Genomic DNA, 14641 nt, shown 5'->3' on the forward strand with positions numbered 1-14641 from the left:
CCAAAAATCATTCACATACCACCTCTGGTCTGGGGGAACCATACTTTACACCCACTTCATTTATTTTATAAGGCTTCCCTTATCTTTTCCGAAGAGAATAAAATATATCAAATCAGTGTGTTGTTTGAACCTGGCAAGTTGCTAGCCACATGTTGGCTTCTATTGGAGGAGGTCATTGCGAGTGGACCTGCGAGCTTGATCTGGGCAAGCAGAGGCTCCTCACTCCCTCCCCTGTCCTTGAAATAAACGTTCTGCCCACCGTTCCCAAGCTAGCAGCCGTTTCAAAGACGCAGCCTTGAGAGTATAAGACGTTGTTGAGACCATCTGGACTGCAGACGTTAAATGAACCCCATTAAGGCTTCTATACAAATTTTTCAGATGCTGGCGGGCAGGTGCAGAGATCTACTCTTCTGGCGGCTGCCCAAGACCAGCCTCGAATGTGAGTTCCCTAGCTTGTTACACCTGCCATCTACCCATCTGGAGTGCCCTGCCTCTTCCTTGTCTCTCTCCTTGCCCTCCTTGCAGGGGGCCAGTTTCGAATTTCACGGGGGGGATCTCCAGAGTTTTTGAACTAACAGCTTCTGTTTCCTCTCTTTTTCTCAAGGCTAACAGTTGCTTAGAAACCTCTTTGAAACCCTAAAAGCCACCTGATGAGGACAATTAACAAATAACTCCTTCGAGTGAGGGCTGCAGCGCAACTAATCTAATTCGTTGAGTGGTTTATGAACATTGGTTGCAAGTCCTGGTGAGCAAGCATCCTTTGTTACGTCGTCCCTCCCCTCATCTTGGGGAGTACAATTTCATTCTCCTTGCAGCACGCCCTGCAGTCAGACATAATTAAGGCGGGAGCAAATAAGATGCTTCTTTAGATATTAAAAGTGCCTGTGTTGTAAATAATAATGTCATCATCTCTTTCATAGAAAGCACTTTCATTAAGAGCTGCATTTTAATTTCAACACATTTGCATGTATTCATTTGGGTAGTGTTGGGGGGTGAAATTTGATGATGATTTTCCATCTTCCATGAACTTGCCAGGTATTTCAATTAGGAAGTTTATAAAACCCTCCCAGGAGCCCTGAAAGAAATACCTTCTCAATCGTATGTTCCCAATAATCACACATCTATTAGGAGGTAGGGACTATTTACTGACTTGACATACACAGAGGAAATCGACTTTCTTCCTTTGAAGAGTGAAATGAACAAAGATGATTCCTCCTTCTTCTAAATATTTTTCAAAGGCTTGGGAAGGAGGCTCAAGCAATATTCCAGGGGTCAGCGGCAGCCACGGCAGGCAGGAGCAGGAAGGGAATTTGGTTTGAGCCAAGCTCACTGGGAGAGGAGGCTTAAGGTTTGGGACCTGGCAAATAAACCAGACTGGGTGGATCAGGTCGGCTTCTTTTGGAAGCAGGATCCTGCACTCTCCTTGTCACAAACAGGGGGCAGTCTCTGTTAATTAAAGCCAGAGCAGCAGCCAGAGCAAGTCTCCTCTGAGGACCATACTCAAACGCCCTGGTGACAGGCAATATTTTACCGAAATTGAAGGCAGATTCTGAAATGGACTTTTCTGTCTAGATTTTGTCTCTTTTCGCTAAGGTTTTTTTTTTTCCCCTTAAAATCAAATTTAGAAGTGCTTTAAAATCTCAACTCACGTGGAAAGGTGTCTGTGACCTAGTCTTCTACCAGGCTGTTGCCCTAGCCCTCAGCCCTGATCTTGCTGGGAAGCACCACGGTGGGGTGCAGTGGGGTGGGGTGGCAGACCAGCCAAGATTAGGAGTCTGCAGTCTGCAACCAGCCCTGGCTTTCCATGTGCTGGCCCTGTGACCTTCGACAAAGCCCTTAACCTCTCTGAGCCTCATCTTCCTGGACCATAGCATCCTGCTGGAGCAGCCCTTTTCAATTCTGATTTAGTGCGCAGAAATTTCCCAACCCCTCGGCATGTGTCATGACGGCAGAAACTCCATCGTCTGTGCCTGCCCTAAGTGTTTCTTTCCTCTCTTGGTTTAAGACAGGGTCTTGCATAAAAGATCTTAATTAGTTAATTAAAACAGCTCGTTAAGTATTTTTGAGTGCTTCCCACGTCCAGCACTGCTCTGGGTGCTGGGGGACTCTGCAAAACTCAAGACCCTTTCTGTCACGAGTTTGCACTTCAATGTGGGGAGACAGACAAGAAACAAATACATAAGAAAATGTTGGGTGGATAGAATCTGGAGGCCTATTTTAGGAAGGCACTACTTGCAGTGGTTGGAACACAGGCCCTGGAGTCAAATTTCTTGGGTCAAATGCCAACTGTGGCATTTCCTTGCTGAGCCACCATGGGCAACCGGTTTAATTGCTTTGGGCCTCAGTCTCTCCCTCTGTTGTGTGGGCCTGGTAATATTACCTGATGGATGGAGTTCAACGAGATCAGTCACTCAGTGGCTCAGCAAATATTCCCAGATTGTCTACTAGATGCTAGGCACTGCTCAAAGCATCCGTGAGGAGGTGATTTTAGAAAAAGTAAGCTTAGTGGGTATGTTGCAAGCATGGATGAATGTCAGCTATCACTAGCTCTTACACACCAATGCTTGTGTTTGTAGACACTCACACAGTGTGGTGGGTGTGCGTGGACAGACATGCCACACTGTCCTGTTTGGGGGATCCCATTATAAGGAATTGGATGAATTTGCATTAAACAATCTCATATCTTGTCCAGGTGGGTTTGGGACATAAAATAGCTCATAATTCAGTAAGTCTTCCAAGGGCTGGATACTTCTGGATATGCTCCATCAAGGTTGCCCTGGTGTGTTTTGCTGGAACAGGGTCATTCTTTGCAAGTCTTTGGGGAGACAGTAGGTGAAATTTCTTCCAAGAGAAGGCACAAACTCTTATTGTGAGAAAACTTCCAATAGAGTCCCGGTAAAACCCTCCATGTTTTTTCAATGATGGGGACCCCAGTATGTCATTTTATATGTGGCCCATATTGGTTCTTTGAAAATGCTCTGAGAAGCCCTCGACTGAAGCCAAATGGAGAGGAAGGCGGTGGAAACATCATTTCCATGCAAACCGCCTAGCGGGCTGCAAAGTGTATACTTAGTTAATGCAATTAAAAACAAAACGCAGGGGCGTGTGGAGATCTAAATTTGGTGTAGCAGCTTTGGTACAAATCCTGTTTTGGGGGCTACTGGAGTCAAATTCAAGCAGAGGAGAGGAAGAAGTGGGAGAAATGGGAGAGGGCCGACGGAGGGCTGGAATCGGCTGAGTGGAGCAAGGGCAGATTTGGAAACGCTGACAGGCGACGGGAGGCTGGAAACCGAGGAAGCAAGGCCGGGCTCCACAGCCCCGGGTGAGGATGTCCGGGGGGCTCGGTGGAGCCAGGGGCCAGCCGGCTCCGGAGACCGATGGGCGAGCTTCAGGTCCGGGAGGGCGGCTGGGGCTGAGTGCTCAGGCCTTGCGCTGCACCAGATCTGGGCGCGCAGAGGCGGCGCCGCGGTGTGCCCTCCTGTGGAGCGCAGGGAACGCTGCGAGGGCGAAGAGGGACAGAAAGTGGCAGGTCTGGGGGCCTGGGAGAGTCCCAAGGAAAGCCCTTCCGGGACATGCCATTGCCTCGGCCTTGTCTGCTGCCTCTCCCTACTCCTTGCGCTTCTTTGACTTTAGTTCATCCCAAGCTCCTCTCCCGGGGATGCTTACCCAGGCCCAGGAGCTTGCCACCTCTCCTTGCCAGCTCAGCCTTGGTCCTCGCCTCGGCCCCCGGAGTTGAGCCAGCTGGAATGCGCGTCTAGCTGGAGGGCGCAGTAAGGGGAAGGGCAAAACGGCCCCGCGCACCTGGGAGGGGCGATCCTGATCAGACTGCGCCCCAGTCTGTCTTGGAGTGGAAGCCACCTAGTCTGTCCTTATCCCCCCGGAGTCACCCCTTCCCCGGTGGGCAGATTCGAGCCGCAGCTCCTGCGCACGCACCCCTGTAAAAGCCACGGGCGGTGCCGCCTCTGGGCCCTGAGCAGGTCGGAGCCGCGCCTCCCGCCCAGAGAGGGCGCGGGAGGTCCCGCCGCCGTCCTCCACCTGCCGGGAAATCCGAGCTGTTCTTTCGGCCTCGGCGGCTGCCGAAGCTCCCTCCTCCCCGCCCGCCAGCCTCGCTCAGCTCCGCACGCCCCCCAACTCGCTCCCGCCCGCCGGCCCGAGTCACCTCTCCAGCGCCCCCGCCCCTCTCGAGCTCGCGCCCGCCCCCCCTCCCGCGCCTCCTCTGCCCGCCCTCCTCCCCCTCCCCCTTCCCTCCTGCCCTCCCTTCATTCCACAAGTGTCGCTTCGCTCTCTCCAGCGCACTTGGCGAGCTGGAGAGGTGAGAGGGCTTCCGCGAGCGGGCGCGGGGCGGCGAGTCCGGAGCCGCCGGCCGAGCGGAGGCGCGGACAGACCGACTCGCCCCCGCTCTCCAGCCCCCGCCTCCCCCTGTAGCCATCCAGACCTGCACCCCGCGCTTGCCCCCGCTCATCCTCCCCCCGCCCGGCCCCGCGCGCTCCTCCCCGGCCGGCCCCTCCGCGCGCGGCGCGCTGGAGGCGAACGCGGGCTGAGCCGAGCGCAGTGGCCGCAGACCACCGAGCGCCCCCCGCCGCTCCCTGCATGTGCGGCCCGTGGCGGCTCGCAGCCCCTGGCAGCAGCCTCGGCAGCTTCGGCCGCGCCTCGAGAGGCGGCTGCAGCGGCTCCAGCGGCGGCCGAGCGGCCGAGCCCGGGCTGGGAGACACGATGCGCCGCGTCCTCCGGCTGCTTCTCGGCTGCTTCCTCACCGAGCTGTGCGCCCGCGTGTGCCGGGCGCAGGAGCGAGCGGGGCACGGGCAGCTGGCACAGCTGGGAGGCGTGCTGGTGCTGGCGGGGGGCAACCGCTCCGGGGCCGCCTCCGGAGAGGCTGGCGAGGGCGCGGGGGTCTCGGACGCGCCCCCGACCCGGGCGCCCACGCCAGACTTCTGCCGGGGCTACTTCGATGTCATGGGCCAGTGGGACCCGCCGTTCAACTGCAGCTCGGGCGACTTCATCTTCTGCTGCGGGACTTGTGGCTTCCGGTTCTGCTGCACGTTTAAGAAGCGGCGACTGAACCAGAGCACCTGCACCAACTACGACACTCCGCTCTGGCTCAACACGGGCAAGCCCCCCGCGCGCAAGGACGACCCCCTGCACGACCCCACCAAGGACAAGACCAACCTGATCGTTTACATCATCTGCGGGGTGGTGGCCGTCATGGTTCTCGTGGGCATCTTCACCAAGCTGGGGCTGGAGAAAGCGCACCGGCCCCAAAGGGAACACATGTCCAGGTGGGCTGCCTCCCCCCTTGCCCTCCCCTGCGGAGGCCGCTTGCTCTCCTCTCCCCTCTCCACCTTCCCCCTGGCAATGGCGCTCCCCGCTACCCCAGCCTCTCCGCTGGAGGATGTCACCCGGGAAGCCAACTTCGGCTCGGAGCGCGGAGAGGGGGCGCTGGGCTCAGCATAGGTGTGGATATATATGAGCCTGTGTGTATGTGTGTGTGTGTGTGTCTCTGCCCCCGTCGCCCTCTTGTTGCCCCCTCCCGCAGAGGATTGAAGCAGACTTGAGATACAGCCTGGGAGCCCATGGCCTCGAAGTCTTGGGTTTTGGGGAGGGGTCCACCCCTCGGATTCCAGATACTAGCCTCTAGGTAAACAGGGGCACGCGAGCCCGAAAAGGAAGGGGGGCGTGTGTGAGCCCGCGCGCGCGTGTGTGAGGGAGGGAGGGGAGGAGTGTGTGCCGCCTGCAACTCGTACGGCTCGCGAAAATGAGGCGAGGGAGGCGGAGAGGGAGGGGAGGGCGAGAACAAAAGCCTTGCTTGGAGCTGCCAGGTCCCTGGAATTGGGACTTCGGCTGCCCCCCGCCCCAACCCCCTAGCCCCTTTCTCCTGCCACCACCTCTCCCTGCCGGGGGCAGCGGCCTCCGCTGCGCCCCTTGCCCGGGCGGCGTGGACTCCCAGGGCTGGAGCCCCCTCCCCGCGCACCTTCACCCCCCAGACACCCTGATTCGTCAACTTTCCCGTTTGCCTTCTTCATTATGCAAGTCTCAGCACGAGCAAGTTGCAGCAGATGGGAGAAAGCATTTGGGGATTAATGGAGCTATTTGCCTTTTGCTTTTTTTTTCAAGTGTCTAAATTGATTCGCACAACCCAGTAACTTTGGAGGCGGAGGACGCAGCCGCGGGGAAGCAGCCCCCAGACCCGGGAGAGGCCAGGGGTTGGTGTGACGGCCGGGCGGGCGGGGTTGAAGAGCGACAGGCGGCCTGGATGGTTGGGGCGCAAGCCTTGTCTTTTTCCGTATGGGCACCGGAGTCGCCGTGTCCCCCCCCCCCACTCACACCCCCCTCCACACCTCCGGCGGGGGCCTGTGTGCGCGTGTGTATGCACGCGCTCCATGCGCTGCCTAAAAATTCTGAACAAAGACACCCACCAAAAATAGGCGAAGGAACACCACCACCTCACTAGTAATTATTTTCTATTTATACGCAGAGTATCCGACGATTTTTTTCCAGAGGGGAAGGATTGGGGGGAAGAGATGAGGAAGTTCCTCTCGGTTTGGGTCAGGAGGAAGGTGTGGATGGATGCTGACGGCTTGGCCACGGAAGTAAGCTCTGAGGGGATTCAAGAAATCCTGACCTAGTAAAAGAGTAAAGCGCTGGCCCCGCCCACCTCCTGCACCCCCAAGGTGCCCTGTCACCAACCCCACCGGCCGGGTTTCATTTCCCCGCAGTCGCCGCCTGTCCCTATTGCTTCCCGGGGTCTGTTGTGTTAAGGCGAGGGTGAGATACGGAAGCAGGACTGCGGCAGCGGGTGTCGCCCTGGTAGGGAGAGATTCACCCAGGCATAGGTAGGCTGCCTTGCAGAATCGGGTTAATTCCTCTGCTGAAATCTCCACGGAGCCCTTTTCTGGCAAACCAGCGCTTACAGGAGCCCTCCTCGGTGTTTGGGAGGCGGGGGCGTTGGAGGAGTGGGAGGTGAGCGGTGGGGAGAGGTGCTAACCTTTGGACGCCTGTGGGAGAAAGCGATGCTAGCTTCTGACCCTCTTTGATCTGGCTTTTCCTGTTAAGACTGCACTCCACCAGGTACCTGAGGGCCCAGCAGTGACTCAACTTCCTGGTCCTGCCCCCTTGCAGGGGAAAAAGCATCACCCGGGCTCAGTGGGTTGCCGCTGCCTTCTGCAGGTACCAGGAAAGGCCTGCTTGGAGGGGGGATTTAGGGGTACCCAGTCCTCTGGTAGCAGAGTCTCAACACAGGCTCTCCTTGTAGACATTTTGGGAATTCCAGAATGGAGTGGAAGTGCATACTCCTGAAGACAAAGAATAGTTGGTTTTTACTGGCAGCTTCTAAGGTATGGTTTTCAACTCTGGCTGCTGCTTAGGGTCACCTGGAATGCTTTTTAAAAAATCCAGTTGCCAGGGGCCCCACCCTAGACTATTTAAATCAGAATCTATAGGGTGGGGCTGAGCATCTGTACTTTTGTAAAGCTCTGCAGGCTTTTCAGTGTTCAGCCAATCACTGCTAAGCAAAAGGAAGTAACATTTGCAGAGCCCAGTTCTGGGTGCCTGGCGCTGTACTAGTTGTGTGTGTGTGTGTGTGTGGTGTAAACATTCCCTCATTTAGTTCTCACACCTACCCTATGAGACAGGCGCTGTTTGAATTCCCACTTACATACGAGAAAATCTTGGCTCAGGTTGGGTGCTTGCCCAAGGTCACACAGTTAGGAAACTGTGCAGTCCGTTGTCGCCTGGTTTCAGCTGTGTCTGGGCAGACGTTTTCAGATTGAGTGAGCATCAGAATTGGGGGAGCTTCCTAAAATGCACCTTCTTGAGTTCTGTCCACAGAGATTCTGAATTAATAGGTCTGGGATGGGCCCCAGAATTCTGCATTTAACAACCTCCCTGAATGGTTCCTATAAAGTCGTCCACACTTGGAGAAAGACTAGTTTTGGATTTGGGAATATTTTATAGGGTTGGGGATGGATGAATTAATCCAATGGGACTCCTATTTGCATTCTGTTGCTTGTTTTCTCCATGTTTGTAGCCTTTATCTGTATCCCTGTGGTGCTGGCGGCTGCCCCAGGTACCTTCCAGATGCATCATGGGCTGCTTATGCGGTTAATCATTTTGAGTCCCAGCCATAGGTGGGCTCATTAGCTTTTGCCTGTAGGGCGTAAGGGATGCTTGGGTGGGGCTGGCACACCAAGCTTGGCGTCAGAGAGGCTATAAGGTGGCTTCCAGGTGAAATTAACATCCTGGCCGCAGCCTCTTAATTTGTTTTGTGTTGGGCTGTGAGGGTCCCTGAGATGAGGGGTTTGTTCTGTTCATCTGAAAGCACCTTCCCTTCAAAGACTTACAGCACGTTGCTGCTCCCATGTCACAAACTGCTCCTGGTGATCAGTGCTCTTGGGTCTTCCCAGAAGAGGCCTCCATGATGTCAGTTTCCAGGGTCACTGTTCTGAGCACATTGCCTGCTTCCCACTGGGCCGATTAGGACTGAAAACAGGAGAAGGACGGTAGTTCCAGGAGGGCGTGGGGGGCCTTGCATGCGATGTAGGAACTGTCCGGCCGCTCCTGCAGCAGCTGCAGCAGCAGCTGCATTCAACCTCTATTGGAAGAAGTGACTGCAAATGGTGGCCAGCTGTGGTCACCAAACCATGCGGACACGTTTTCTTTGGTCTGCAAAGTATTTATACTTATGTATTCTTATTCTTATTTTTAAGTATTCCTCAATTTTTTATTGCAAAACATTTTAAACATACAAAAACACTTGAAAGAGTAATAAAAATGAACTCCAGGATATCCTTCGTCTAGATCAGGGTTTCTCACCCTCGGCACTGTTGACATTTGGGGCCAGATCATTCTTTGCTGTGGGGGCTGTCCTGTGCGTTGTAGGATGTTTGGCAGCATCCCTGGCCTCTACCCACTAGGTGCCAGTAACACCTACCCCACAACCCAGTCGTGACAGTAAAAAATGTCCTCAGACACAGCCAGATGTCATCCAGGGGCAGAATCACCCCCAGTTGGGAACTATTAATCTAGAATGAACAATTATTAGCGTTTTGTCATATTTGCTTTGTTGCTCTCTCTCTCCCTCTTTCACCATATATTCATTTTTTCCCCCTCCCTCCCTCGCTTCCTTCCTTCCTTCCCCCCTCCCTCCTTCTCTCCCTCCCTCCCACCTTCCCACCCTCCTTCCTTCCTCTCTACCTCCTTCCCTCTCTTTTTTTCTTTTTTCTTTTGGCCGAAGCATTCGAGAATAAGTTGCAAACATAACACTTCGTCCCTAAATACTTCAGCACGGATCTCCTAAGAAAGGACATTCTTCCACATAACACAATTCCAGTATCACACCCAAGAAAATGAACAAAAATTCTATATCATCAAATATCCAATCATATTAAAATTTTCCCCATTATACTAAAAGTGTCTTATAGAGCTTGGTTTTTCAAACCAGGATCCAGTCAAGGCTCATGGCATTTGGCTGTGAAATCTCTTTAGTCTCTATTATATCCGGTGTTTTAAAACCAACTTAGAACCAATCGCCAACGTTTAAAAGCTGAGAGGTTTCACACAGAAGTCCAGATTTTGGATTTCTCTTGAGAAATTGGTGGGTCTGCAACACCAGACCTGCATTTTCACATGGCAACTATTGGTTGTTGCTGAGTGATGACTGCCCTCTTTAGGAAGCTCTCAAGTTCATCTCAGTTGCCATCCTCACCCAATTCATTTAGTTATGTTACTTACCTACAGTCGCTGGAGAGGCACTCAGGCTGATTTTAATAGCATGGGCTTAAGTCAGATGGCCCGAGATTCAATCCTAGCTCAGCCACTTAATAGCTGTGTGACCTTGGGAAATATCACCTCTCTGAGTCTTAGGTACTTGTTTGTAAAACAAGATAATGATGATCTGTATGTCACAGGCTCATGTGAAGATTAACTGAGACCAGTCTTGGAAATCTCTTAGCACAGGGCCTATATATGGTCACTGCTCAGAAACTATTACCCTTTTATCATCATCTTTATTATTGGGCTTTTCTACCCCTTATCTACTGAGGAGGATAATGTTATAGTCTGGAACTTGGTGCCTAGCCCTTGCTCTGCTACATCTATTTAGCTGTGTGACGATGGCCAAGTCTCATAACTTCTCCAGACTTGCATTTAATCTTAGCAGGAGGAGGTGGCAAGTTCAGAATAGGAGAGAAGATCCATGTATGACTACACTAAATGCGTGGCAAATGGTTGGCCTAGGTGATGTTGAAGGACCCTTGCTGGGTTTGCTATTTTGCTGTAAGCTTGGGTGTAAATTCTCATTTGATTTCGTGTCCCTCCCCAGTGAGGTAGGACTTATGATGATCTGCCTTTTGAGAAGCACAGATTGCTTTCCAAGAGGATGAACAAGGCCCTGGTGAATGGAGGAGTTGGATTTCACACCCAGACAGTCTGAGGCCAGAGCACAAGTCCTTGAACACTAGGCTGCACTGCCTCTGAGCACAAACATACAGGACTTCAGTCTTCTCAGATCACAAAGAAGTGCTCAATGCCCTGCAAATAACAACGCGTGCATCGGGGCCAGTTCAAGGAGCCGCTGTAAGATCACGGCTAGGAATATTTTCTGCATCTGCTCCCGGCAGGGCCAGCCCTCCATCTCTTGGCGGAGACATTGGTGAGAAATGACCTTGGGGGCAGGAACATGTGTTTGAAGCTCTCTACACTTGAAGCCAGTAGGGAGCACATGTCATTATTTTGCCCACCTTCAATGAGAATCAGAAATCCAAGTGGCAAATTACACAGCACAGTATCCTGCCTGTTTTTCAAACTCACTTCGGAAGGGCTGGAGTCCCTTGCAAAGAAGTGGCATCAAGTGATAAATGTCCCCCCTTCTCTTGCCTTTTCTCTCTCTTCCCCTCCACCTCCCCTACTTCCTACACATTTGTGGCCATCCTGTGGCTTCGACCAGCTCCCCAGTCTGGAGAAGCCCATGCATGCATGTACTGTTGGCCACAGAAAAGTCTCTAAATTATTTTTTCTTGCAGGGTATGTTTGCTTTTCTTTGGGCACTGGGTTTTTGCATTATAAAAGTCACCTTCATTGGGCTGTAGTTTACTGAATAAAATGCACACATTTTAAGCGTACAGTTTGATGAGCTTTGACAAATGTCTACACCTGTGTAACCACTGCTCCGGAAGGTACCTTATGCCCATGGCTCCTGCGTTCTTGAAAAATAAATGAGGCTTCTGGTGCAAGAGGAAATTCTCAGGAATCCTATTCAAGTGTTTAAAAGTCAGAACATAGTTTAGACCTTGGGACCCCTGGAGGCTTTGAAGCAAGATGCTGGGACTCTGAGCTCTGTTTGGAAATGTGGGGTCTTTTATGTGCTCACTGTCATTGGAAAGAAAAGGGATGCAGCGTTTCCTTTTTGTATCTCAAATATGCCAAGCTCATTGCCACCTCGGAGCTGTGTGTTGGCTTGGCTCAAATTCTCCTCCATCAGACTCGCACGGCTGGCCCCTCCTCAACATTCAGGTCTCAGCTCAATTGTCACCTTCTCTGAGAAGCTGTACCTGACCACCCGGACTTAGTTACCACCACCCCCTGCCCCCTCCAGCCCCTCACTCAGTCTTGTTTGCTTCATTTCACGTTATGGTCTAAAATTAACTCTCTAATTTACCAGTTTGCTAGTTTATTATCCGTCTCCTTCTGTTGCTGTTCACAGTCAGGCGTGCAGGGGTGCTGTCTCCTCCACTGTTGTATCTGGAGTGCCTAGAACGGTACCTGGCACATAGGAGTTCTGGTTTCTGACATCCTGGGTTACATGCCGTAGGAAAGCATCTCCTCATTCATTCATTCGCTCATTCATATATTCATTCAATAGGTATTTATTGAGTACCTATGGTATACCCAGCACTGTGCTGTGGGCTATGAGAGAACGGTGAATAGCACAGACATAATCCTGCGCTTACAAAGCTAACAGTTAAATGGTGGGAGACGGGTAACATACAAGTAAATCGACATGTAAATTGATCTAAGTTGAACCTTAAGAAATTGCCAATATTCAATCATCTTTGACCTCAAATATGTCAATGTTTCAACAGAATTGTTTTGAACTGAGTTAAGGGATATCAAGGAAAGTGTGGTTTCTTCAATAAGGTACCTGTAATAGTCAGAATTCTCCAGAGAAACAGAACCTATGAGAGATATATGTAAAGAGATTTGTTATATGGGATTGCTTCACGTGATTATGGAGGCTGGCATGCCCAAAATCTGTAGAGCTGATGTCCCAGTTCAAGTCCAAAGGCTAATAGGCTGCTGTAGAACAAGGAAGAGCTGACATCCCAGTTTGAAGGCCATCAGGCAGGAAAATTCTCTCTCACTTGGGGGAGGGTCAGCATTTTGTTCTAGTCAGGCCTTCAACTGATTGGATGAGGCCCACCCACATTATGGAAGGCAATCTGCTTTACTTAGTCTATTGATTTAAATATTAATCACATCCAAAAATACCCTCACAGTCACATCCAGAATGTTTGACCAAATATCTGGGCACCCCACGGCCCAGTCAAGTTGACACATAAAATTAACGATCACAATACCTTTAGGATCTTGCTATTCAGAGTGTAGCCTGTGGACTGGCAGCATCTTCATCAGCTGGGAGCTTGTGTAGAATCTCAGGCTCTGCCTCAGACATATTGAAAGAGAATATGCATTTTAACAAGACTCCCAGGTAACGTGAATGCACATTAAAGTTTGAGAAGCACCCAAACTATGTGCCACAAATAAATGCCAAATCCTCGGGCATTTGTTTGGCTTGTACACGTAGTTGGTTCTTTCCACTGTCTAATTCATTAAATTTTTTTGACACATCCCTATTTGTAACTTTTTTTTTTCTTGCTGAGGAAGATTCGCCCTGAGCTAACATTATGCCAGTCTTCCTCTATTTTGTATGTGGGTCACTGCCACAGCAAGGCCGCCTACCAGTGGTGTAAGTCCACGCCCGGGCACTGAACCCGGGCCGCCAAAGCAGAGCACGCCGAACTTAACCACTGGCCCGTGGGGCTGGCCCCTGTAACATGTTTTTTTAGTATGTACCCCAATATATGCACATTTGTTTCACTAATAACTATATGCACATACCAGTGATCAATTATTGGGTACATTATAAAGATACATAAGAACAGAAATTTTAAACTGAGCTAAAGGTGAAATAAATGTTTTAAAATTTGTCGCTAATCATAATGACTTCATGCAATCATTAGTTAATTTCTCAAAGCAAGATGCACATTGAGGATGAAGTTCATCATTAATAAATTGCATTTTTAATATTGCTCCTGAGAATTTTGATCATTTTTGGCTGACTTTTTTTTGATCTGAATAGACCATCATTGTTGTAACCTTGCGAGAAGCTGTTGAAGAGAAGGGGAGAGTCACCTCCAGTTTTCTTGTGCTTCCTTTATCAGTATTTTCTTTAGGCTGTGGTTTTGTTATGGGGGATATTTTTAAGCCGCATGTCTCCCTAGTGATGGTTAGCCTAGTTAGATAATTTATCTGCATACCTCCATTAGGGGTTCACGTGAGTGCAGTACAGGCAGTGCACCCCAATGATGGTGCACCCTCCTTGGTCCAAGGTTCCTGATTCTTAGAATCTGACACGGGTGTTCCAAGTGAGGGCACCAGCATCAATACACATATTTAATCGATTTCTCATTTTTGTTGACTGCAGACCATACAGAGAAGTTCTCATATTTCCTTCCCCCATGCCAAATCGTTTTACGCAGTCCCTGGAGTGAATGAACCACACCTTGAAGACTCCTTGTCCGGGACATGCAGGTCTCCAAGAATCCTCGTCTCCACTGCGTGCTCTGGGAGGGGCTGCCTTGGGGAGAAGTGTCCTTGAGTTTTGCAGATTTTCACCAATTTCTGCACTCAGGAGAAGCCCAGAGGATCTGCAGACGGCAGTGCCGACAAAGTTCGTGGATAGCCATCCTGGTTCCTTTGCTATCCTCTTGAAAGCCTGAATATTTTGGAATTTTGGGGGGACTCCTTAGAGAATCTGTTGAAAGCTATAGCTTCTTGCTTGAGAAAAATGCACAAGCAAAATTTTCATTCAATTCCAGAGGGGCTCGGGGATCCCCTGGAGCTCGTGGTGAAGAACCTGTTTAGTGAAAAAGACAAATTAGGTTTGGAAGGCTTCTGCCCTTTGCCTCAAACTTTCCTTCCATGCAGCCCCTTTGAGTTTCAGACTGTCCTTACTGCACAGAGGTGGGAAAGAGCCTGAGCTCTGATTTCAAAGACACTCAGGTTTGTATCTCAGTCCCTCCGCTCATTAGCTGGGTTAACTTGAGCAGTTTTTTGCTCTGTAAAATGGGTATGATAATCCTCATCTTGAAATACTCCCCTCCTTGTTTGCGGTTTCCCAGCTTAATTGGCCTTCTTGCTTGTCCTTCAAATATCTGAACTCTTTCCTGCCTCAGGGCCTTTGCACTTGCTGCTCCCTCTGCTGGGAATGTTCTTTCCATCATCTTTACGTGATCAACTCCTCATCGTTCAGGGCTCAACTCAAATGTCACCTCCTCAGGAAGGCTTTTCCTGATCACCCCACCTCTCTCTCTCTCTCTCTCTGTTTATTTAGAAATTTTTTTAAAAGTATGCAATTCAGTGGTTTTTA

The 14641-nt window shown here is 50.9% G+C and overlaps 1 protein-coding gene across 1 annotated transcript in view; it reads left to right on the top strand.

The window, feature by feature from the left end:
- Positions 1-4590: 4590 nt before the first annotated feature.
- SHISA9 (shisa family member 9) overlaps positions 4591-14641 on the top strand; it is a 274688-nt gene continuing 264637 nt past the window's right edge. The window contains exon 1 of the mRNA XM_014793427.2: positions 4591-5276. Within this exon, the coding sequence (XP_014648913.2) occupies positions 4591-5276 (686 nt within the window). The remainder of the gene's footprint in view (positions 5277-14641) is intronic.

The sequence above is a fragment of the Ceratotherium simum genome, chromosome 26, assembly GCF_057802395.1.
Source record: "Ceratotherium simum simum isolate JZ-2026a chromosome 26, ASM5780239v1, whole genome shotgun sequence".
Taxonomy (NCBI): Eukaryota; Metazoa; Chordata; class Mammalia; order Perissodactyla; family Rhinocerotidae; genus Ceratotherium; species Ceratotherium simum.